At 44.9% G+C, this 21,502-nt stretch overlaps 1 protein-coding gene across 1 annotated transcript in view; it reads right to left on the minus strand.

The window, feature by feature from the left end:
* LOC126249574 (intracellular coagulation inhibitor 3-like) overlaps positions 1-21,502 on the minus strand; it is a 200,968-nt gene that overhangs the window by 87,238 nt on the left and 92,228 nt on the right. Inside the window, exons 3-4 of the mRNA XM_049951239.1 lie at positions 11,430-11,612; positions 1,653-1,806 (exon numbers count right to left, since the gene is read on the minus strand). Of these exons, the coding sequence (XP_049807196.1) occupies positions 1,653-1,806; positions 11,430-11,612 (337 nt within the window). The remainder of the gene's footprint in view (positions 1-1,652; positions 1,807-11,429; positions 11,613-21,502) is intronic.

A 21,502-nucleotide genomic window follows, 5' to 3' on the forward strand; every position in this document is an offset into this window, starting at 1 on the left:
CCTCCTCTATGTCAATCTCCTCCTGATCCGTATTTCATCTCCTCCTCCCTTTTCTTTATTTTTCTCCTCATCGTCCTCATGTCTCTGGTCGTCTCCTCCACATCCCTCTCTGTCCATCTCTTCCCCTCCTTTTTGTCCATCTCCTCCCCCACACCTTCTCTTTCCACGCCCAAGTTATGAGGCCCACTCCAACAGCTGGCCTTGTTGTTCTTACCCCACAGTATTTGTTCCCAGATGGTAATTACTTTAGTATGCGCAACAAGTTTGATTGAAACCGACTCATGGGTGTAAGAGGAACTGTTCACCTGCGTCTTTGTGAGAGTACGCATATTTCACACATATTGCACACACACATATATATATATATATATATATATATATATATATATATATATATAACACGTTTCACACATGTTTGTAGACATATTTCATCTGTATCTGTTGCGAATTTCGAGCTGTACTTTCGTTTTCACGCAGCTCGATCTCCATGGTGTTATACCTCCTGGAAAATGTGTCATACAGTGATGTAATTTTGCAGGTACATTCAGTGCTGTTATTTGGATACTGCCTGTGAAATGTGTTGCGAACAGAGTTGGTAATACAGACGTAATAAATTAAAAGTCATGGATGATGCGGCAGTTTTTGACGTATCTCAGTGCTTATGACGTCATATCTCCTGAAATAGGTGTCAAACAATGATATAATTTTGCAGGTACATTGAATGGTATGTGAGAATAATGTCTGTAAACTCTGCCGCAAAAGTAAAGTACTAGTAAATTAAAACGTCACGCCTGATGCGGCACTTTTACAGTATGAACAGCGGAATTGTAGTAAGCGAAAATCTTCTTTCCTTTCATCATTTTATGACGGTTGTCAGCGAGAAAAAGTTTTTGAGAGATTTGAAATTATGTGTAAAGTTTGTTATAACTCACTAAGTACCCTCATTTGCAATTACTGGATGAAGTCTGGGTGTTCATATGTAGTGGGTTGCACAACTTTTTCATACCGACCCCTATCCCTTTCAGATTGGTGGTTCTTATCCGCCGCGCGGGGTTAGCCGAACGTTCTCAGGCGCTGCAGTCATGGATTGTGCGGCTGATCCCGGTTCGAGTCCTCCCTCGGGCATGGGTGTGTGTGTTTGTCCTTAGGATAATTTAGGTTACGTAGTGGGTAAGCTTACGGACTGATGACTTTCGCAGTTAAGTCCCATAAGATTTCACACACATTTGAACATTTGGTTCTTATCCCCACGACGATTCTTTTCAGACAGGAAGTAATAGGTGTACCAGGTCTGGTTGAAATTGGCCAGTGTTTTTGGAGGAGACGTGGAACATAAATAGATAGATAGATACATACATAACTGTGCATACATTCTGTTTTGTAATATGTATGGATTTGTGCGTGACAAGGTGCAAAACCTACATGTAAGTGCTTTGTGGCACCGGCCGAACAATTTAGAGGTGAGGTGGGATGTATTCGCGTAAATCTGGACAAAAAAGTCAATAATGGTGGACCAAATTATAAGCTTTTGTCACCAGTGAAAAAAAAAAAAATTACAACGTAGAGCTTGCATGAAGCCATTTGTCGACTGTGACAAGGAAACACTGTAGAGTCTTTCTGAGTGCTGCCTGGGGAGCATTTTGGGTACTCACCGTGGGGTGGGTCGCCAGCCGTAGCGTCTGTGACGTTGACGCGGTAGAACTGCGTCAACAGTTGCTTGTACTGCGGCGACAGCAACCCCGGCGTGTGCACCGTCGCCATGCTGAACGCGCCCGCCGCCTCGTCCGTCAGCGACTCCGCCGAGTGCTGCGAAGTAAAAGCACGCTCTCGCAGGTCCAAAGCTGGCATAGAGCTCATATAACATTATCCGTTCTGGTTCTTTAGTTATTGCTGTTCTTAATTCAATCGTTGTATGAGGTGTAGTCGTACAATTTTAATTATCATCTCAAAAATAAAGTTAGGTAATTAATTTATTTTTTGTTTCGTGGTACACTTCTCCTGTCCTACGACACATTGAAATCCACGTACCACAGATCCTCAGCACTTTACTAGGGAAGCCAAAACGAAATGACACAGCCCATAATTTAGTGAAGTGTTGTGCGGTAATTTGTTTTCTGAAGTTGAAAGCGTACAACACTGCAATCCGACGCTTCCTAACAGATTAAAACTATGTACTGGATTAGGACTCGAACCCGGGACCTTTTTAATCAGTAAGAAAGTGCCATAGAAACTTTTTTTTGTTTTTTTTGTTTTTTACATCGGGAAGTAGTTTCAGTGCAATGCCTGGAGATACATACATACGTTTATCTGCGTTTTACGGTGTTGAAAAAAATATTCATAAATTACGAAGTGGACGCTCCCTATCAGTTTTCATAGTTCATAAGCTGCGTTAGTGAACCCTTTTTATGGAACATGAGAGGGAAATATAAACTCTATTTACAAACAAACAATACATCAAATCATCAGACAACGTCAGAAAATACAAATGGGTAAAAATGACCGTTCCTTATAAGCAGACGGATGGTAGGGGTGATGGAATATTAGTACGTGTAGGTCGTTTCCGGCTCGAAGATAGGGCGAGAGCGTAATGGGCCGGGATTGCCCACCACGCCTGGCCATGGCGTCACCAACACCACCAATCAACCGGAAGTCGACATACGGGACAGTCAAGGAAGGAGAAAATTGTAAGCATGAAATTACATCGGGCGACGCATCAGTGTTAGGTAGGGGAGGCGGGAATGGGAAACAAGGACAGTGCAGTGTCAGGCACTGCGCCCGCCACGGGCTTGAAAGCTGGCCGCTGTGACCGAGCGGTTCTAGGCGCTTCAGTCCGGAACCGCGCTGCTGCTATGGTCGCAGGTTCGAATTCTGCCTCGGGCATGGATGTGTGTGATGTCCTTAGGTTAGTTAGGTTTAAGTAGTTCTAAGTCTAGGGAACTGATGACCTCAGATGTTAAGTCCGATAGTGAAACTTCCTGGCAGATTAAAACTGTGTGCCGGACAGAGACTCGAACTCGGGACCTTTGCCTTTCACGGGCAAGTGCTCTGATTCGCAGGAGAGCTTCTGTAAAGTTTGGAAGGTGGGAGACGAGGTACTGGCAGAAGTAAGGCTGTGAGGACGGGGCGTGAATCGAACTTGGGTAGCTCAGATGGTAGAGCACTTGCCCGCGAAAGGCAAAGGTCCCGAGTTCGAGTCTCGTTCCGGCACACAGTTTTAATCTGCCAGGAAGTTTCATATCAGCACACACACCGCTGCAGAGTGATAAGCTCATTCTGGAAGTCCCATAGTACTTAGAGTCATTTGAACCATTTGAACGGGCTTGAAATAACGCGCGGGGTGTTAGTAGTGCACCTCGACAGCAGTCTAGCCAGGCACATTCCAAAAGAGGAGGGTTTTGCACAAAACTCCAAGGAGGTAACTGCCCAAAATGGCGCGATAAAGTGAACGTCGTTCAGTTACCTCATTTTCAGTCTGTATGAGGGTCCCAAGACCGAGCCACGACTTGTCCCCGTCTCCATGAAGGTAAGCGACTGTCCATCCTGTGACCCAGACTATCGCATGAGTCTTGGCTGCTGGGAAACACACGTCCTCCGCGCAAATGAAAACGTATAGTTCGACCACAGATGAAGGGGCGCAGATGAAACAGGCGACCATTTGCCGCCCCAGTGTCCAGATTTCACGAACGCTGGCGCATGTCCAGCGCTGCACGTCATCGTCCACCGAGTGACAGGTGGAGCATAAAGGAATGTCCATGAAACCAGTCGCTCGTAAACGCCTGTTAGTGGCGAATTTTCTGTTGGGGACATGATGCCGTGGCGCTCCGACTGATGTCGCGAGGTACGGCTGATGAAGGTTGCGCCACACCGCCGTCCACCTCGTTAATTGATACTTAATCTCAACGTTGTTGCAAGGTACATCACACAGCAATTGAATGCAGAAATAGTTTGGAAGTAGGGGTGGGGGACTTACATGGGAGACCAACATGCACGTATAGCTAAGATCCACAAAGACAGATGCGTAAATAGAGGCGCAACATTCCCTACCGACACCGGTAGGGAGATGGAGGCTGGCGTGTAAATGTCCAAGAGCTGGAACATAAGTGAGTTTCCTGTGCCAGATCACTATTTGCGCATGGTGTTTAGATATAAGGCCGCTGTACGACCCCAGACATTGGGGGTGGGTTCAAGTTCGCCTGCTGTCCAGGGGACGGAGAGTATATCATATTTGACCAGCCCTCAGGACGTAGCCCAACGCAACCTGCAGGCTGTGACCAATCGCTGGTGACATCGGAAAGACATGTACTACGTGCACCAGCTTGGAAACTACACGCACATTCAGATATTCCACATTATGCAAAGCATGAAGGCAATGGAGGCAATGTCATGAGGGCGACTTCGAGGGAACGTCGGAAGTTGACCACTGCGATGCGACCGGTGGTGGACATACAGATGATGCCAAGGTATTGGAGGCTCTGGACGTGAGGTAGAGGCGCCAGTTCTTCTTGTGTGAGTGCGTTGATTTGGCAACACTCAAAGCATTGCCTGCCACGTCCCATACACGGAGATCAGATCAAGTACGTGGGTGGTTTCTTCCTGTAAGCAGCAACAAGTCGTCTGCATACACAACAGCGGAAAGTCCATTGTCGCAGGGTGAATCCTGACAAGTGCTTCGAGAGACTCCAATTAGGTGGTCCCAGGGAACGAGCACAGAGGACCATCAATAACGGACATCCCTGTGATAAGAAACGGTGGATCGGCACCAATCTGGTCATATGACCGTTAGCCTGAGCAAGGGAGTGGGCACTGGTGTACAGACGTCGTAGGGTACCAATGAAGGGGGCCGGGAAGCTCATCCATTCCGTGACAACAAAGAGGTAACCATGTCACACACGATCAAAAGTGCTGTCAAAAGCCGGCCGGAGTGGCCGTGCGGTTCTGGGCGCTACAGTCTGGAACCGAGCGACCGCTACGGTCGCAGGTTCGAATCCTGCCTCGGGCATGGATGTGTGTGATGTCCTTAGGTTAGTTAGGTTTAATTAGTTCTAAGTTCTAGGCGACTGATGACCTCAGAAGTTAAGTCGCATAGTGCTCAGCGCCATTTTGCTGTCAAAATAGAGGGCCACTAACGCTGCACAGACATCGCTCGTAGCTGCTAGAACAATCACATCTCGACATTCACTTGTGGCTGTCTGGGCACTGATGTGTCCACCCGGCGTCGTTTGTTCCATGGATATTATACTCGGACGGATTCGATGGCATTGTGTCGCCAAAATATATGCAATTGTCTTGTAGTCGGCATTGAGTAACTTTAGGGGGCGGTAATATGCAGCCATATTCCCCTGCGATGGCTTGTTAATTGGGACGATAATGGCTTCGACAAATGGCGGTGGAACCATGGTGGCTGCCGTCAACAGTTCGTGAAACATCATAGTCAGTCTTGGCGTCACCAAATCCTGGAAAGCGCAGTAAAATTCCACAGGGATACCATCCAAGCCAGGCGACTTGTTTGGATCACACTTCGCTATCGCATTCTTGACGCCATCACAGGTGATGTCCTCCATCAGAGTTTTCGCTTCGATGTCCGAGATGGTGCAGGTGATGTGGGACGAAATCGGCTCCAAATTATAACCTTTATGTTGCTCTTACTGGTAGATGTGGCGAAAGTGTCCCAAAACGCCAGCCACAACATCTGCCTGGTTGATGGCCCTATGCCCCCCCTCCCCCCCTCCCCCCCTCCCCCCCTCTCCCCGGGAATGCTGTCCATGAATGGTAGTACAACAGGTCGAATCACTAGACAGACGCACAAATTTCCTCCTGCTGTCATACGAAACAGCACCGCAGACCGTAGCTCCAGATGTAGGTCCAGTGTGTCTAGCTCGCAGACAGCTTGTTTGCAGGCCCTGTACTGGTCTCCTTCTAACCAACAGTTCACTCCTATCGAGATGCTCATATTGTTGATGCTGTACGATGCTACGGAGCCCTACGTCGAACACTTCCGAGTCTTCTCGTTCGTTTGCCTAAACTCACGTCGTCTTACAAAACTGTGCACGTAGCGGAGCGGAAGTCATGATCTGCTGCTGAATGTCGGTAGCAGAGAGAAAGCCAGCCCTCGTCGGCTCTGGGTGGAGATGTGCATTCTGTTCGGCGCCCGGAGAAAAAGTTAGATCTGTTCAGCGACCAGAGAAGAAGGGTATCCTGTTCGAGCTCTGAAGAAGAAGTGAATTTTGTTCGTTCTCCAGATTAGCTCTCCGTCCTGCGTCTGTGCGCCTTCGTTGTGCCAATCAGACGATTTTACAAAACTCTGCCGACTGGCATGGCCATAAATAAACCAACGATTTACAAGTTTGCAATGTTAACCTATGGAAGGACTTGGTCTGAACGAGTCTTGTTGACGTTCCCCCCTCTCCTATCGAGTTGTCTATCTAGCCAATCGGTTGGCTCCACGTTTTAGAGTTTCTGGAAGCAGGACTCGGCTCCTCCACTCTGCTAAATTATAACTACTAACCAGTAAGCGGCCTCGTTCAAATTTTCAACGAACTGGCTGGGCTGTCCTATGTTGTTTCTTACAGTTCTGCAAGGTGCTTTCCACTTCACACCACTCGTTTCTGGGAAGGAAAGCAAACTTCTTGTCTCAAACAGATACGCCTGGCTGCACTGCTATGCGAAGCTCGGCGAGTCGGCTGAACAAGTGTTCTGCCACTACGTTATCGGGTTTTCTAGGAGGCTGCCTGGACCGCATCTATTGCGAGATACGGTACGCTCAGCCTCTGAGTTTCACCGCGGGCGGCGCGCAAGACTCGGACAATGCGATGGCTTATACGCTAGACCGCACTGGACTCCCGGATAGCTGGCCCTTAAGCCGCAGAGGATGGTTGCTCTGAACGGGACTTCGCTTTACCGCGGAAAACAAGATTCTCAGGCAGTGTCTTGGTCTGGGGTTCTCCATTCACGAAATCTTCAGAAAGATTTATATGCAACTACTAGTGTAGGGATGGAGAGAAGTGTGGTGTGCGTACTGTAAGACCTTCAGTACACACACCATCAGATTATTTGACCTGTCGCTCTAACGAAGTAAGCGAGTATCAGCAATATGTCTCGTGGTCTTATCGTGGCGTGTTTATCTTCTGCCGTTAGGTCAGACGATAGAAATGCCACTTGCACGCTTAGAGTAGCTGATTGACGGTGACCAACTTTAAACAGAACTTGATGAAATTTCACACACATTTATTAAAATAATAACAAGCATAAAAATTACTTAACTTGGTTCTGGATGCTATTTACAATTGACAATCTGAAGTTCCTTTGGTCTTGGTACGTTAATCTTATTCTCACATATCTCTGTTACTTGACAAAGTGTCTATACATTTATCTTCATGGCTATGTACAGGAATATGATAATCTTACTAGGCGCAGTCTGAAACTTGACTACAGACTGATGCAGACTGAGGCAGACTAATGCAGACTGACTAATCGGAGGTCTGTATACTCGTTATAATACCTTGCGCGTTCATGTATCACTGCACGAGTGTGATCCGCGAGGAGAAAAGGTTCTACATCAGCAGCAATCTCATTGGCTGCGTTGCATATTAATACGCGGATCGGCGGAAGCAGAATTTGGTCCGTCTCTATTGCAGCGCCATCTCGTAGTGCGGAGACGGACGAGCGCTGCGCCTGCGCTGTTGTGCTTAGCGGGGCGCGCTCTAGTGGGAATGTTGTGTACGCGCTGACTACGCGGAACTATGTACACAACAAGAAGTAAGATGTTAATTGATGTCCTAATCTCCACAGTCACTGAATATTGCTTTCTATAAACATGGGCATACATCAACTAGCCCCAATCGAACTCGCACAGCCGGCCGCTGTGGCCCAACGGTTCTAGACACTTCAGTCTAGAACCGCGCTGCTGCTACGGTCGCAGGTTCGAATCCTGCCTCGGGCATGGATATGTGTAATGTCCTTAGGTTAGTTAGGTTTCAGTAGTTCTAAGTCTATGGAACTGATGACCTCAGATGTTAAGTCCCATAGTGCTTAGAGCCATTCGAACCATTTTTAACTCGCACAGAGTAAATTAAATACACTGTGACAATATAACTCGATATGTGTCAGTTCACCAATAGACTGCCACTTATCGCCAGCCTCTAACCTCCACTTTCTGTTATAAGGTGTACATGGCTAACACATTGTCACCTACTCATGATTTCACTGTCCTTCCATAGGAGCTTAAGATATTAGCATGCGAACAGCTGACCAGCTTCGCCGTTTGCAGGCGCTGGGTCGTAAGAATCTCCTCTTTGTCAGTCATTTAAGTGGATTTCCTCATTTGCTAGAATGATTTCCCATTCGTCTTTGGTCCACTTAGGTACTGCCCTTACCGCGTCACGTACCCGCAACACAACCAGGTGACTTCCAATATCACTGTGGGCAGTGGTCATAATGTTTGCGCTCAGCAGTGTGTATTAATATCTAATATAAGTTTAAGTATTAGGAAGTATTTTCGGGCCGGCCGGTGTGGCCGAGCGGTTCTAGGCGCTTCACTCTGGAACCGCGAGACCGCTACGGTCGCAGGTTCGAATCCTGCCTCGGGGATGGATGTGTGTGATGTCCTTAGATTAGTTAGGTTTAAGTAGTTCTAAGTTATAGGGGGCTGATGACCTCAGATGGTAAGTCCCATAATGCTCAGAGCCATTTTGAAGTATTTTCGGCTGGTATTTGTACGGAGTGTGAAACATGGGCAATAAACAGAACATCCAACAAAGGAATAGAAGAGTTTGAAATGTGCTACAGAAGAATGCTGAAGATCAAATGAGTGAATCAAATAACTAATGAATAGGTTCTGAATTTAATTGAGGGGAAAGGAGTTGTATGATATAGTTCCACTAAACGATAGGATCGGGTTAGAGCATAGGCCCTTAGGTGCCAAGGAACAGTTAATTTGGTAATGCGGAAAGTGGGGTGGTAAGGGGATAGAAATTGCAGAACGAGACCAGGTCTTGAATTCAATAAGCAGGTCCAGACTGATTTAGCATGTAGTAGTTAGGCTGATACGAAAAGACTTGGGCAAGAGAGAGTAGCGTGGAGAGCTATATCAAACGAGTCTTCAGACTGATGATAACAACAACAAATATTGTGTTTCCAACGTACTACACATTTGAAACCATGCGTTTTCTGTGTCCCACCCTGTATTTTCTACTTTTCATGAAACACCCTGTATGTAAATGGAACATACAAGACGGCAATGTATACATGAAATAGTGATAAAATTTCAATTATCACCTAGAAGAAACTAAGACGTAACCATGACATTTTATGATGGTGTTAGTGTTTCCCTACATATAGATCCTTCAATACAGTACATTTTTCCCAATGATGGTAGGAACGCTGGCTGTAGAAATCTGCATTTTGGCTTTTCTGGAAAAGTTCAAGCTCAAAATTCACCTTGTCGTAATTCTATAAACAGCTGCCATGCAATGGTTTCTTCAGCCGAGGAAAAATTAGAGTGGTGCAGCAAAACTTTTACAGCACAAAGAAGCAGCATGTGTGACAATGTCGTGTGCAGAATGAGCTGGGCGTTGTCGTGGAGCAAAAACCCGCTTTGGAGAGTTTCCTCCGACGCCTTCTCTGGACCGTCTCCTGTATCCTTGCCGGAAGATTTTGGCGGTGTGCTACTGTAACCCTGTAACGATTTGGCCCTTATTGAATATAATCTGTCACAAACCCCACCATGACAGTCCTAAAACATCATGATGATTGGGTCTAAGGTGCTGAATCCTCATGTTTCACTATTCGTTTTGCTCCTTCGTCTCGGTATCGTCGTGATACACCCAAAACTCGTCAATGGAGATTAGATGGCTAAGGAAGTCATCTGGACTGGCCTGACAGAGCTGCAAAATTTCCGCTGGTGTTTCGTTTAGGTCGGCTTTTTGAACTGGTGTGAGCAGCAGTGGAACCCAGTGGGTGATGACCTTTGTCGTGTTCAACATGTCGTGCTAGATGTTGAAATCTGATCCATTAGTGACTACTACTTTTTCCCCTGTCGCCTCGATTGAGATACGCCGGTCTTCGCGCACCAGAGTCTCTTCTTCTCTTCTGATTCCTACTTCTTTACAGAGACTCACATTCTGGAGCACGACGTTTAAAATCCGTGTCTGGCCATCCTAATTTAAGTTTACCGTGTTTTTCCTAAGTCATTTAAGGCAAATATTGGGATGCTTCCTGTGGTGTCACCGCCAGACACCACACTTGCTAGGTGGTAGCCTTTAAATCGGCCGCGGTCCGTTAGTATACGGCGGACCTGCGTGTCGCCACTGTCAGTGATAGCAGACCGAGCGCCACCACACGGCAGGTCTAGAGAGACGTCCTGGCACTCGCCCCAGTTGTACAGTCGACTTAGCCAAAGATGGATCACTGACAAATACGCTCTCATTTGCCGAGACGATAGCATAGCCTTCAGGTACATTTGCTACGACCTAGCAAGGCGCCGTATTCAATTGATATTGAGATTCTATTAATGTATCATCAAGAGCGATGTTCTACAAATGTGGATTAAAGTTAAGTATTCCAGAAGCTACGTACTTTTCTTTATAGCATTCATTACGTATCCTGTTTCAGACCTCACGCCAGCCTGCGTGAGTTTAAGCGCGTGCCTTTCGGCTTCCTCTCATTGTGTCTAGGCTGTCTTGTCTAGACACAAAACTTCCTTTAAAAGGACACGGCAGATTTCCTTCACCAAGCATTCCTAATCCGAGCTTGTGCTCCGTCTCTACTGACATCGTTGTCGACGGAACATGAAACACTAATCTTCCTTCCTTTTTTCACAGAGAGAGCGTCTGCAGCTTCGTTTTTCGTCAGACTTTTCTGACCAAACTGGAAGCGTCTTTGCCGACGAACTACTGTATCATACGATGGTGCATTTTTGCAGCTACTTGCATCAACTCAGCAACCGTTTCAAAGACAGAAAACCAATTACAGCCCTTTGCCAGTGGACTGGGTGTCCGCCTCCGGTAGCTGAGTGGTCAGCGCGACGGACTGTCAATCCTAAGGGCCCGGGTTCGATTCCCGGCTGGGTCGGAAATGTTCTCCACTCAGGGACTAGGTGTTGTGTTGTCCTAATCGTCATCATTTCATCCCCATCGACGCGCAAGTCGCCGAAATGGCGTCACATCGAAAGACTTGCACCAGGCGAGCGATCTACCCGACGGGAGGCCCCCGTCACACGCCTTCATTTCAATGGACTGGGTCATTTTTCTTTGACTCCTCTGGCGGCGTTCTACGACCTTGTGGGCGGATATTTCAGGATGGCAAAAGTGATAACTAAAACTTTATGAATACCTTGCACGTGCGGGCTGTCAGTGCGGCGAGATCTCGACTTGAGGGTCCTAAAATCATTTTGAAATTTGAGCAGATAGGGTGCAAGTAATGAAAGTACCCACCTCGAAAGTGTCGAAATAAGCCTTGAAGCCGTCGCGCAGAGCCTGCCTCTCTGCCTGCGCGATGCCAAGGGCGTGGTGCAGTTCCCTCGCCGTGTCTCCACTAGCTGCCTCCAACAGGATCCCAGCCGCGCTCGCCACGCCGAACGGCGCCAGGACCAAGTTGTCCCGCCCCGGCGACAGTGCCTGCCAACACACGTTGTTCTAAGTCTCTGGACTCTTCGCTTTCATAATTACACTGCGCAAAAATGAAAGGATCACTTCTTCCGAAACTCCCTAATTGTCTCCCATTCCGACGCATAAGTTTGAAACTTGGCTTGCCTACAACCTTCCTCTGCAGTGATGTAAAAGCTGGCACCCTATGCCGTCACCCTCGAGATTGGCGACGCTTCAAACGGCAAGGAATCGACACATGAAAAGAAAAGGCGACAGCTCAGAAGCTCGTGTTAGCTGCAAGATGGATAAATGACGTTACACTTACACCAAATTTCACTACAATTCTGCCCAACGCCGCCATGCACGTGTAGCATGATGGGAAAGTCGTCGCACCCTCTCTTACCCACATTTCACCCCATCTTTTGACACCTCTACGATGGAGCCCAGAACCACGACATGCATCGTTGAAATAAGACGGTTTTCTTATGAGTGGCCGACGAAAACATTTCAGACACACCGCCGCTGAGAATTGACACGAAAAATCGTCAGGGGGCGGCGTAAAGGGCATCAATGAAACCATACCTTCACTTGGGACGCGGTCGAGAAAGACAGTTCGCAGTGTGATAAGCAAGAGGACGACATTCTTGACAATGTTCGACAGTGCTGCCACCCAGTAGGCGTTTAAACCCTACTATAAAGACATCGTGATGCTGTAATCCCATTGAAGGTGATATGATCCATTTAGAGTATAGTGCGATTGCAGTTTTTACTTTGGTGTACAGGATGGAAGCACTAAAGACTGTTGAAAACTTTTCGGCGAAATCTAAACGAGATCCGAAGGAGAAATACGCTTTTGTGCTTTTTCAAACCTTCCTTTTTCGCGCCCTACTATAGCATGATTACTAGGGAGGGGTGAGGTGCAACATTAAGATGTGCGTGAAAAAACAGCAAAGATCCCTCCAATTCTGCAACATCCTCAGTGCCAGCCACGCAGCTCTAGCACCTGAAGGTTAGACAACCCATTCGACACCCATCAGGTGGTGTTTACTAACTTTGAGGCACTAGAGCAGCCGCATGGCTGAATTGGTATCGAACTTCCTGACAGGTACCCTTTGCCGTTTTATTCACGCACACATTAATGTTTCACCCCCACCCCCATTACTCACCTACCCCGTAATCACACAATAGTAGGGCGCGAAAAGGGAGGGATGAAAAAGCATAAAAACGTATTTCTGCTTCGGCTCACTTTCAGATTTCGCCGAATGGTTTTCAAAAGTCTCGAGTGATTCCATCCTGATATCGGAGTAAAAATTCAAATTGGTTAGATCACTTTCAAAGGGGTCGCAGCCCCACGATGACCTTCGAGGGTAGAAAAGCCCAGAAAGTGGCAGCAATATCGAACGTTGTCAAGAACATTGTCCTCTTGCTCATCGTTCCGCGAACTGTCGTTTTTGACGGCGAAATGTGTGGGAATCAACACCTCAAGGGAAGGGATGATTTCATAGACACCCTTTATGCCACCCTCTGAGGCTTTTTATTGTCGATTTTACGTGGCGTTGTGTCTGAAATGTTTTCCACGGCCACCCATAGGAAAACCGCCTGATTTCAATTCTGGGTGTCGTGATTCTGGGCTCCATCGCGGAGGCGCAAAGGATGGGGTGAAATGTGGGTAAGAGGGGGTGCGACGACATTCCCATCGTGTGACACGTCCTTGGCGGCGTTGGACAGAATTGTAGTGAAATTTGATGTCACTGTGACATCATTAACCCACCTTACAGCTAACACGAACTTCTGAGCTGTCGCCTTTTCTTTGCATGTGTCGGCACTTTGCCGTCTGAAGCGTCGCCAATCCCGAGGTTGATGATGCACGGTGTCACGGTTTTGCATCGTTACAGAATAAGGTTATAAGCATCTTTGAACCAAGTTTCACACTTACGTGTCCGAGTAAGAGACAATTACGGTGTCTCGAATAAAAGGCACTTTCGTTTTGTTGCGCGGTGCAGTATCCGAGATGTGAGCATAACAAACATGAAAACTTACATTTTATGGAATCGATGGCTGTAAAAACTACTGGTTTGTATCATACTTAACAAACAGAACGTAAAAAGTGATGCTGAACAATCCGACTATGTAGGAAGGAAAGAAAATTTTATTAACTGGTGACAAATTACAAAATAAATCCCCCAAGGTTCAGTTTTGGGTACACTCCTATTCTTTTCATATGTAAATGACATTTCACTTAGCACATTAAGGACCAGACATTTCTGTTCCAACTTACCGATGTGGACGAGCATTATGTGCTGCCTGATTTGTATGCAGCTCACACAGTGTAATTGTCTTGCAGGTCCTCCAATCAGTTTTCGGTATAGTCGACTGACTATACAAAACGACATGTTTTCAGCTAGCTCTTTTGTTTCTTATGTAATCATAAACAGATTTACATATCATAAATTTTTCGTCGTTTCTGTTTCACTCTTTTAGTGTTTGAACATATAACGTTTCTCCACATTATGAAACAACAATTTTTAATGCAGGCGCAAAAAGTACCAATTTTTATAAACTATAATACTGATGTAACTTTAAGCTACATGTAAAAATAATCATTATAGTATACCAGTTAGTGTTCACAACAATAAATCCATTATATCACACAAACAAATAATTTACCTATTTCTGCGGTTTCCATTTGCTGATGTGCTCCTTTGTTATGATATTTACTATCGTGACTATACACATAGCACTGCGCTGAGACACAGACAGTTTGCAAATATTATCACTAAGCCCTTCGAATTGATGTATTGCGGAGATCTTATCCTTTACAGTTACTGTTTCATATATTGTATTAAGCTTGTAGCTTACATGTAAACCAACTTTCCTAGTACTTTTTTAATGTGTAATACTGCGTAAAACATTTCTTTCTGCGAATCAGAACCGTAGAAAGTTTTGCAAATATACTTTGTTTCACTTCTTTTTATGCGGGCTGCACTAACTCGACAGGGTCTCGTAGGAAATTTATTTTTTCAGTAATCTGAAGTGGACATTGTTTCACGGTGCTTCATGTCACCCGACAGTCGTCCAATGTGGATCTTTACGTGGTGCTTTCCTGGTTTCAATAGGGGATGGATTGGGCATATATCCCTCTGGTTTCGGAAAGCCTTCGTTATCATCGACGGTAATCCAGTATTTCGCCACCAACTGAAGAAACGGCTTATACTTTATTTTTTCTCGGGATTCAAGGCATTGTAAATTCTGAATAAATTGAAAAGTCCACGGTTTATTAGGTAGAGGACGACTTTTTTGTTAATTTTGTCGATTTACTGGCTGTAGGAGAGTAAGAAAAATATCCGCATGGTGACCTCCTTTCATGTGGGCATTTTATTATTTTAGGCAAACAGCCATCAGTATATGCGATCTGGTTTTTCTTTTCAGTATTTCCAAGAGGAGTCCCATGAACTGTCAATATCATTCTGACATCACGCTTGTCTTTGGATACGAGGAGACGAGTGCCATCTTATCTACAGAAAACTATGTCACCTCTCTTCATTCTTTCGGTTCTAGGCGCTACAGTCTGGAACCGCGCGACCGCTACGGTCGCAGGTTCCAATCCTGCCTCGGGCATGGATGTGTGTGATGTCCTTAGGTTAGTTAGGTTTAAGTAGTTCTAAGTTCTAGGGGACTGATGACCTTAGAAGATAAGTCCCATAGTGCTCAGAGGCATTTGAACCATTTCTCTTCATTCTTTGGCTTTCAGGACATCCGGTAAACTTCTGTTCACCCTAGTAGAACCACAGACTTTGGTTTTGTTTTCACTAACAACTCGGCATTTGCGATAGTGTTACGTGTAGTAATTATCCTGGTAGATATGGTGCCCACCAAGATCATGGTTAAGAACTGAGACTTCTTCTTCCAGTTTCGTCCGTTCAGCAGTGTCAGCCTCGCAATTACAGATATAGTCTGTGTCACTCTCGCACAGCATCCTAACAAGTAATCCATAGTTTTAATCCTTGCAGAGTTGTACGTTCGAAACCTGAGGCGCCTCTCCGTGGAATAATGCCTCTTCCAATGCTTTGGATTTTTAAAATGTCCTGAATTTATTCAGGAAATAGTCCGACCCAGGTCGAACTTTGAAGAGTCTGCCAGAGCTATTGTTCAATTTCGTGTTGTCATTAAAGTGCCGGAATTTTGCTAATCTGTTCATATCTATTGCGACCCAAAGTCTGTGAAAATATTTGTGTAGCTAGTAGAGGGTCTGTTGACCAATAATCTTTCTTGTTTACCATTTCTTGTTTGTCCCATTACAAGAATTAGGTTAAGGAATTTCTTCATGCCTTTTTCTGTAACAGAAGACTACTTGAGTACTATAGGCTAGGTGCACGACTCCTTGCAAACAGTTCAAACAAGTCATCACCAAAAGTCAGGATAATCACAGAAGCTACAGAGTCATACTGCGTTGGAAACTTAATGACTCCAGGATGACAATCAAACGGTTCTATGTGTGACTGAATGTCAATTTCACATCAATCGCTGTTATAATTATGACAGGATGAATCATTCACAAGAACAATCACTTCAGTGTTATTGTCAGAATCACTTGAAAACACTGCCACTTAAGCTTCTTTACAGGTCTAATTATGTCACTGTCACTGGAATCCTCCCCGGAATGATAAATATATTTCTTCGCACATTGATCCATATCTTCATTCTCATTAGGAACATTTCAGTACTCGTTAGCAAAAACCTCCGAAAATATTTCTAATTTGTTCATTTACTTCCGTTTTCTGAATAGGGCAATCGCTAAAAGCAGGAGTAGCTTCAAGATGGAAATGGTAACTGTTGTGACTGACAATTCGCAATTTTTCACAAACACAACTTTTATTGATGTTAAGTTCACAAGGTTGATGACTGAACAACAAAAGAAAGGTAACAATAACGATGCTAGTAAAAGTCTCATAACTGAGGCAAACAAACGTTCACTTCTAAATTTCCACAAAGGTTCGTGGTAACACACACACACACACACACACTAGTGAGAGTCTAATTCAGAGACGAAGACGTAATCTTCAGCGGTCGAAGTACACGAGGTCGGCATCCAGAGTGAACTGAACTTCTGGGCTAGTTCTAGTACCTAAATAGCTGCTTCCAGCCAATCAGGTTTTGGCGTAGTGATACTTCCTGCAGGCCGTGGCTCGAGCTCCCCCTGCAGGAAGTAGTGCTCGGAATGTCTGTTTCCATTATCTTGTATGTAAATAGCCGGTGTTTACCATGGTGCGTTTGGTACACCTTGGAATAGGCAACCTCGTCCTCTGTGGTGTAATATGGGTTGCCGGCCCTCAGGGGCTACCTTGGGTCCAGTATAACAGTAACTATCTGAAATATAAAAATACACTCACAGTGCTAAATAAGCAAACGGTACACTGAGAAAGTCACCATTGTTACGTTGACTATGGGTGTGAATACCTAACTAGATGAAGTCTAGAGGCTGCATGTTGTAAACACGAGTTATCTCGTGATCCGACCGCAACAGCTGTCGCGTGAAACACGAGTAAACTTCGCATCTGTACGCACTGCGTTAACATCCATCAAGCAGGATTGGTGATTTTTGTAGTGACCGTGAGTCGCAACGCCTGCAAGCCAGACTTCCCTCAAAGAACGCAAGCTGCACAGGACAGCCAGCTCACCAGGCGAAGCGAGCAATTGCTAGCGGACTACGTACGAGGTCGCTAGCACAGATGTACTGTGTTTCACGTCACGTATCACGTGGAACAAAGAGTGTGGCGCTTACTATCACCGTACAGCAGGATATGAGTAGTGTTCAGGGGCTTAACAGGCATGGTGTGTTCGAGCTTTGTTCCTGTGAGAGTTCCAGTTCCAGTTTCAGTCGCAATCGCTGCTCCTGTCGATCGCAGGTCACCTGTCGGAAGAAGGATCCGCCGCTCTTCGGCGACGCACGACACCACCATGGCAGTACACACGACGAATAGAAGAGTGTACTGTGCACCACCTGGACGTAGCCTCAGAGCAAGAGAGGAATACTGTACAACGATCTCTTTCAGCATCTGTGCGTTACTGAATAAACGTGTGTGTTTTGGAAACAGAACCGTAGTTTCTGTAACTGTGTATATAGCTATGCTTGTTCGATAATTAGTTGGGAGTAGTGACCATGTTTACACCGATGTCAGCGGCTCCTCTGTGTTTGTTGTTAGCATACCCGCTGCCGACGAAGTGTAACTATAACATCTTTGCAGGTGATACTAGAATTATAATAAAGTCCATTGGAGGGAAAGCAACAAAAAATTGTTAATGATGTTTTTTTCAAAGAATTATCAAGTGGTTCTCTGAAGATGAAATCTTCCTAAATTTAGAGAAAACACTATATTCAGTTCTGTACTACAAGAAGTCATACCAGCAATTAATGCAGAATATAAAGAGAAAGCAGTAAACAGCGTAGAATCCTCCAAACTTTTGAGTGTACCAACTGATGAAAACTTTAACTGAAAGAAGTGTATTAAGTTCAAGCTACTTTCGCTCTTTGTTTACTTGCTAATCACTGGAAACAAGCGAATCGACCTCCTAAAATAGTGTGCATATTTACAAATAAGATTTTCTCACAGAATACTTTTCTGGGATAATTCTTAATTACTTAGAAAGAAAGTACTGATTGCATAGAAGCGAGCAGTAAGAATAATATATGGTGTCCAACCGCAGTCATCTTGTAGATACTTCAAGGCATTTTAACTGCACCCTCACAATATATACTGTATGTTCATTACTGAAATTAATTATAAATCACCCATCACGATTTGAGAAGAACAGACGTGTCAATAAGTACAATTCTAGGAAAATAGACCTTCATTACCCGTTGTTAGAACTGTGAGCGACTCAGGAGTGAGATCAATATGCACCAACAAGGTTTTGATCATTTGTCCAATAGCATAAAATATGTGACGGGTGACAAAGAATGTTTGAAATCTAATCTAAAATCATTTCTTCAGGTGGAAAACTATTCCATACACAAATTTTTATCTACAACATGGTAGCTTCTAAAAAATAGTTTTAAATGTAGATGCATGAGTAACATCGAAGAAATACTTCTACATTAATATTAACGCTACATTTCGCACATTTTATAAAATGACCTTTAATACTTATTTCCATGCGCAAGATTGGTCAAGGAAGAGAGGAAAAATGTTTCAAAAAATATTTCACTTACATTTTCTAATATACATTTTTTCCTATCTTTGTGTATCTGCAAAATTGCCTATGCGTAGCCACATTTGCGAATACACGTTCATAGCTGCGCAAATTCAAATGAAAAAAGCAGGCGAAAATGTTAAAATCTGAGTGACAGCTGAGAAAATACAGTTCAAACTCTGCTTTGCAGAAATGCAAAATTTTTAGAGGTTGAAACTAATCATGTATACATATACTGTAAATGGCTCGTTCCACATAATTTCGATAAAACATCGTTCAAATAATTTATAGAACATCTAAATAGTTAACTAACTAACTAATCTAAATGTTTCTTAAACATGATGTCGAAATAGTTACAGAACAAGGTAAATTTTAATCGTAAGATATTATGTGCTCAGTAGTTGTAACCTATTATTCCCGGCCGCGACTAATGACTCATCTTCTTGGCTGTTGTGGATGCTAAGGCCAGTTTTCTGTACCCAGTTAAAGGGAAAGTTGTCCAACCTTGAAATGAGGAGTGGACGTTCCGTAATCTTTCTTAGCAGTCTGTGGTTTGTGCCTTCAATGCTGGCTTAACCCCTTGAGCCCCAGTGGTTTCTGCCTCAAACCACCATTTTACTCATTCTGTTTTAAAGTACCAGCACCTTTAGCATGAAACAGTGATGCTACTGAATCCCTGATTTAGGCCTTTAGTAGCATCGGTGTTTCGTGCTAAAGGCACTGGTACTTCAAAGGAAAATGAATAAAACTGTTATTTCAGACGGACACCACTGGGGCTCAAAGGGTTAACGGTTAATGACTTTCCCATAGTGGAAGGTTTGTTCCATTAACTATTGGATATTAGCTTTCGAAAAATCGTGGCAGAAGGCAGCACAATCCAGAGGAATTTTGTTAGCAGGAGCAGCAAGTGACCGGTGAAATGCTTGCATTCTGCTGCGAAGGCTGATTCGCTAAAAGGACTAAAACCATTTCGCAGAGTTCCTTGGAGCTGGTAAAATCAAGAAGTCAACCGACAGCCGTCGCAGGTGCAGGAGTCAAGTAGCGCGACGGAGAGTGTTGAGTACATCAAGTCGGTAGTGAGTGAGTGATAAATAAAGTTTCCAGAAAGGAAAGTACTGAAGGAGTTCACAAGTGTGTTCCCGTGGAAACCTTTCTTTTGCAGTTATTTCTTGGCCGTGATATCTGATGCTGGTTATAATACCGAGAAGAACAGTCATGTCGTAATCTGATGCAGCTATGCTCAGTAGCGACCCATTCCACTTTTTTGATAATTTACATGATTCTCTTCTACAAGATCATCGCTTCTGCACTTGCTTTTATTGTGTACAGAGATTGAATTGTGACGACACAAGTCATTCACCAATGAGACGACACAAACTCATTCCTGAAAGAGAGCTGTGTCGAGTTCCGGACTAGTCACTGGTGGCGGCTGACGGGCTGCAGGTCCTATCGTCGCCATGTTACTTACGCCATATTTGTAACTTTTTGTTTCCAGAATGAAATTTTCCCTCTGCAGCGAAGTGTGGTATGATATGAAATTTCCTGGCAGATTAAAACTGTGTACCAGACCGAGACTCGAACTCGGGACTTTTGCCTTTCGCGGGCAAGTGGAAGGTAGGGGATGAGGTACTGGTGGAAGTATAGCTGTGAGGATGGGTCGTGAGTCGTGCTGGGATGGCTCAGTGGTTTGTTGGTGAGGGTGATGATAACCATTTGGCTTTCCGCCAGATTATATCTACGGTTTAGTGGTCCTACTCGCAGCTGCCCAGATTTCGAAAAACCTTTGCTAGCATAGTGAATCTTATGTTTCAAAGACTGGGGATTGGACAGCAGCGGCAGCAGGTGCTGCCCTCATTGTGTTTTTGTTCTCTCTTCTCTGTTTTTGCGCTGCATTCCTTCCTTTTGCGCTATTGGTATTGTTTTTGTAAAAATGTGAGGTGAGGGAGCATCTAGCATATCTCAGAGGCGGCTTGGGGGGGGGGGGGGGGGTGAAGGCGTCGTGGCCGCCTTCTTCTATTCTTCTCCACATGCCTGAAGGCGACTGACAATGATTGATGGATTTTAGCAAAGCGTATTTTCTATTTTGCACGATATATTGTGTTTTTTCTAATTAATTCTACTTTCATTATTGTAAAATGTGTCATGCTTACGTTTACTATCTTTATTTCGGTGTATGTTAACTGTATATGTAGAATACGCAATAAATTGCTGTTACGAATATAGTGGTAGAGCTTCTATCCGTGAGAGACAAAGGTCCCGAGTTTGAGTCTCTGCCGACACACAGTTTTAATCTGTCAGGAACTTTCAACTTTTTGTTGTTTTGCCCTTGACCGAACGTGAGGAGGCATACATTAATGTGCTTTCGTAGAAGGGAAGTACAGTGTAAGTGCATGGAAATACACTCCTGGAAATTGAAATAAGAACACCGTGAATTCATTGTCCCAGGAAGGGGAAACTTTATTGACACATTCCTGGGGTCAGATACATCACATGATCACACTGACAGAACCACAGGCACATAGACACAGGCAACAGAGCATGCACAATGTCGGCACTAGTACAGTGTATATCCACCTTTCGCAGCAATGCAGGCTGCTATTCTCCCATGGAGACGATCGTAGAGATGCTGGATGTAGTCCTGTGGAACGACTTGCCATGCCATTTCCACCTGGCGCCTCAGTTGGACCAGCGTTCGTGCTGGACGTGCAGACCGCGTGAGACGACGCTTC

This window comes from Schistocerca nitens, chromosome 3 (genome assembly GCF_023898315.1).
Source record: "Schistocerca nitens isolate TAMUIC-IGC-003100 chromosome 3, iqSchNite1.1, whole genome shotgun sequence".
Lineage (NCBI taxonomy): Eukaryota > Metazoa > Arthropoda > Insecta > Orthoptera > Acrididae > Schistocerca > Schistocerca nitens.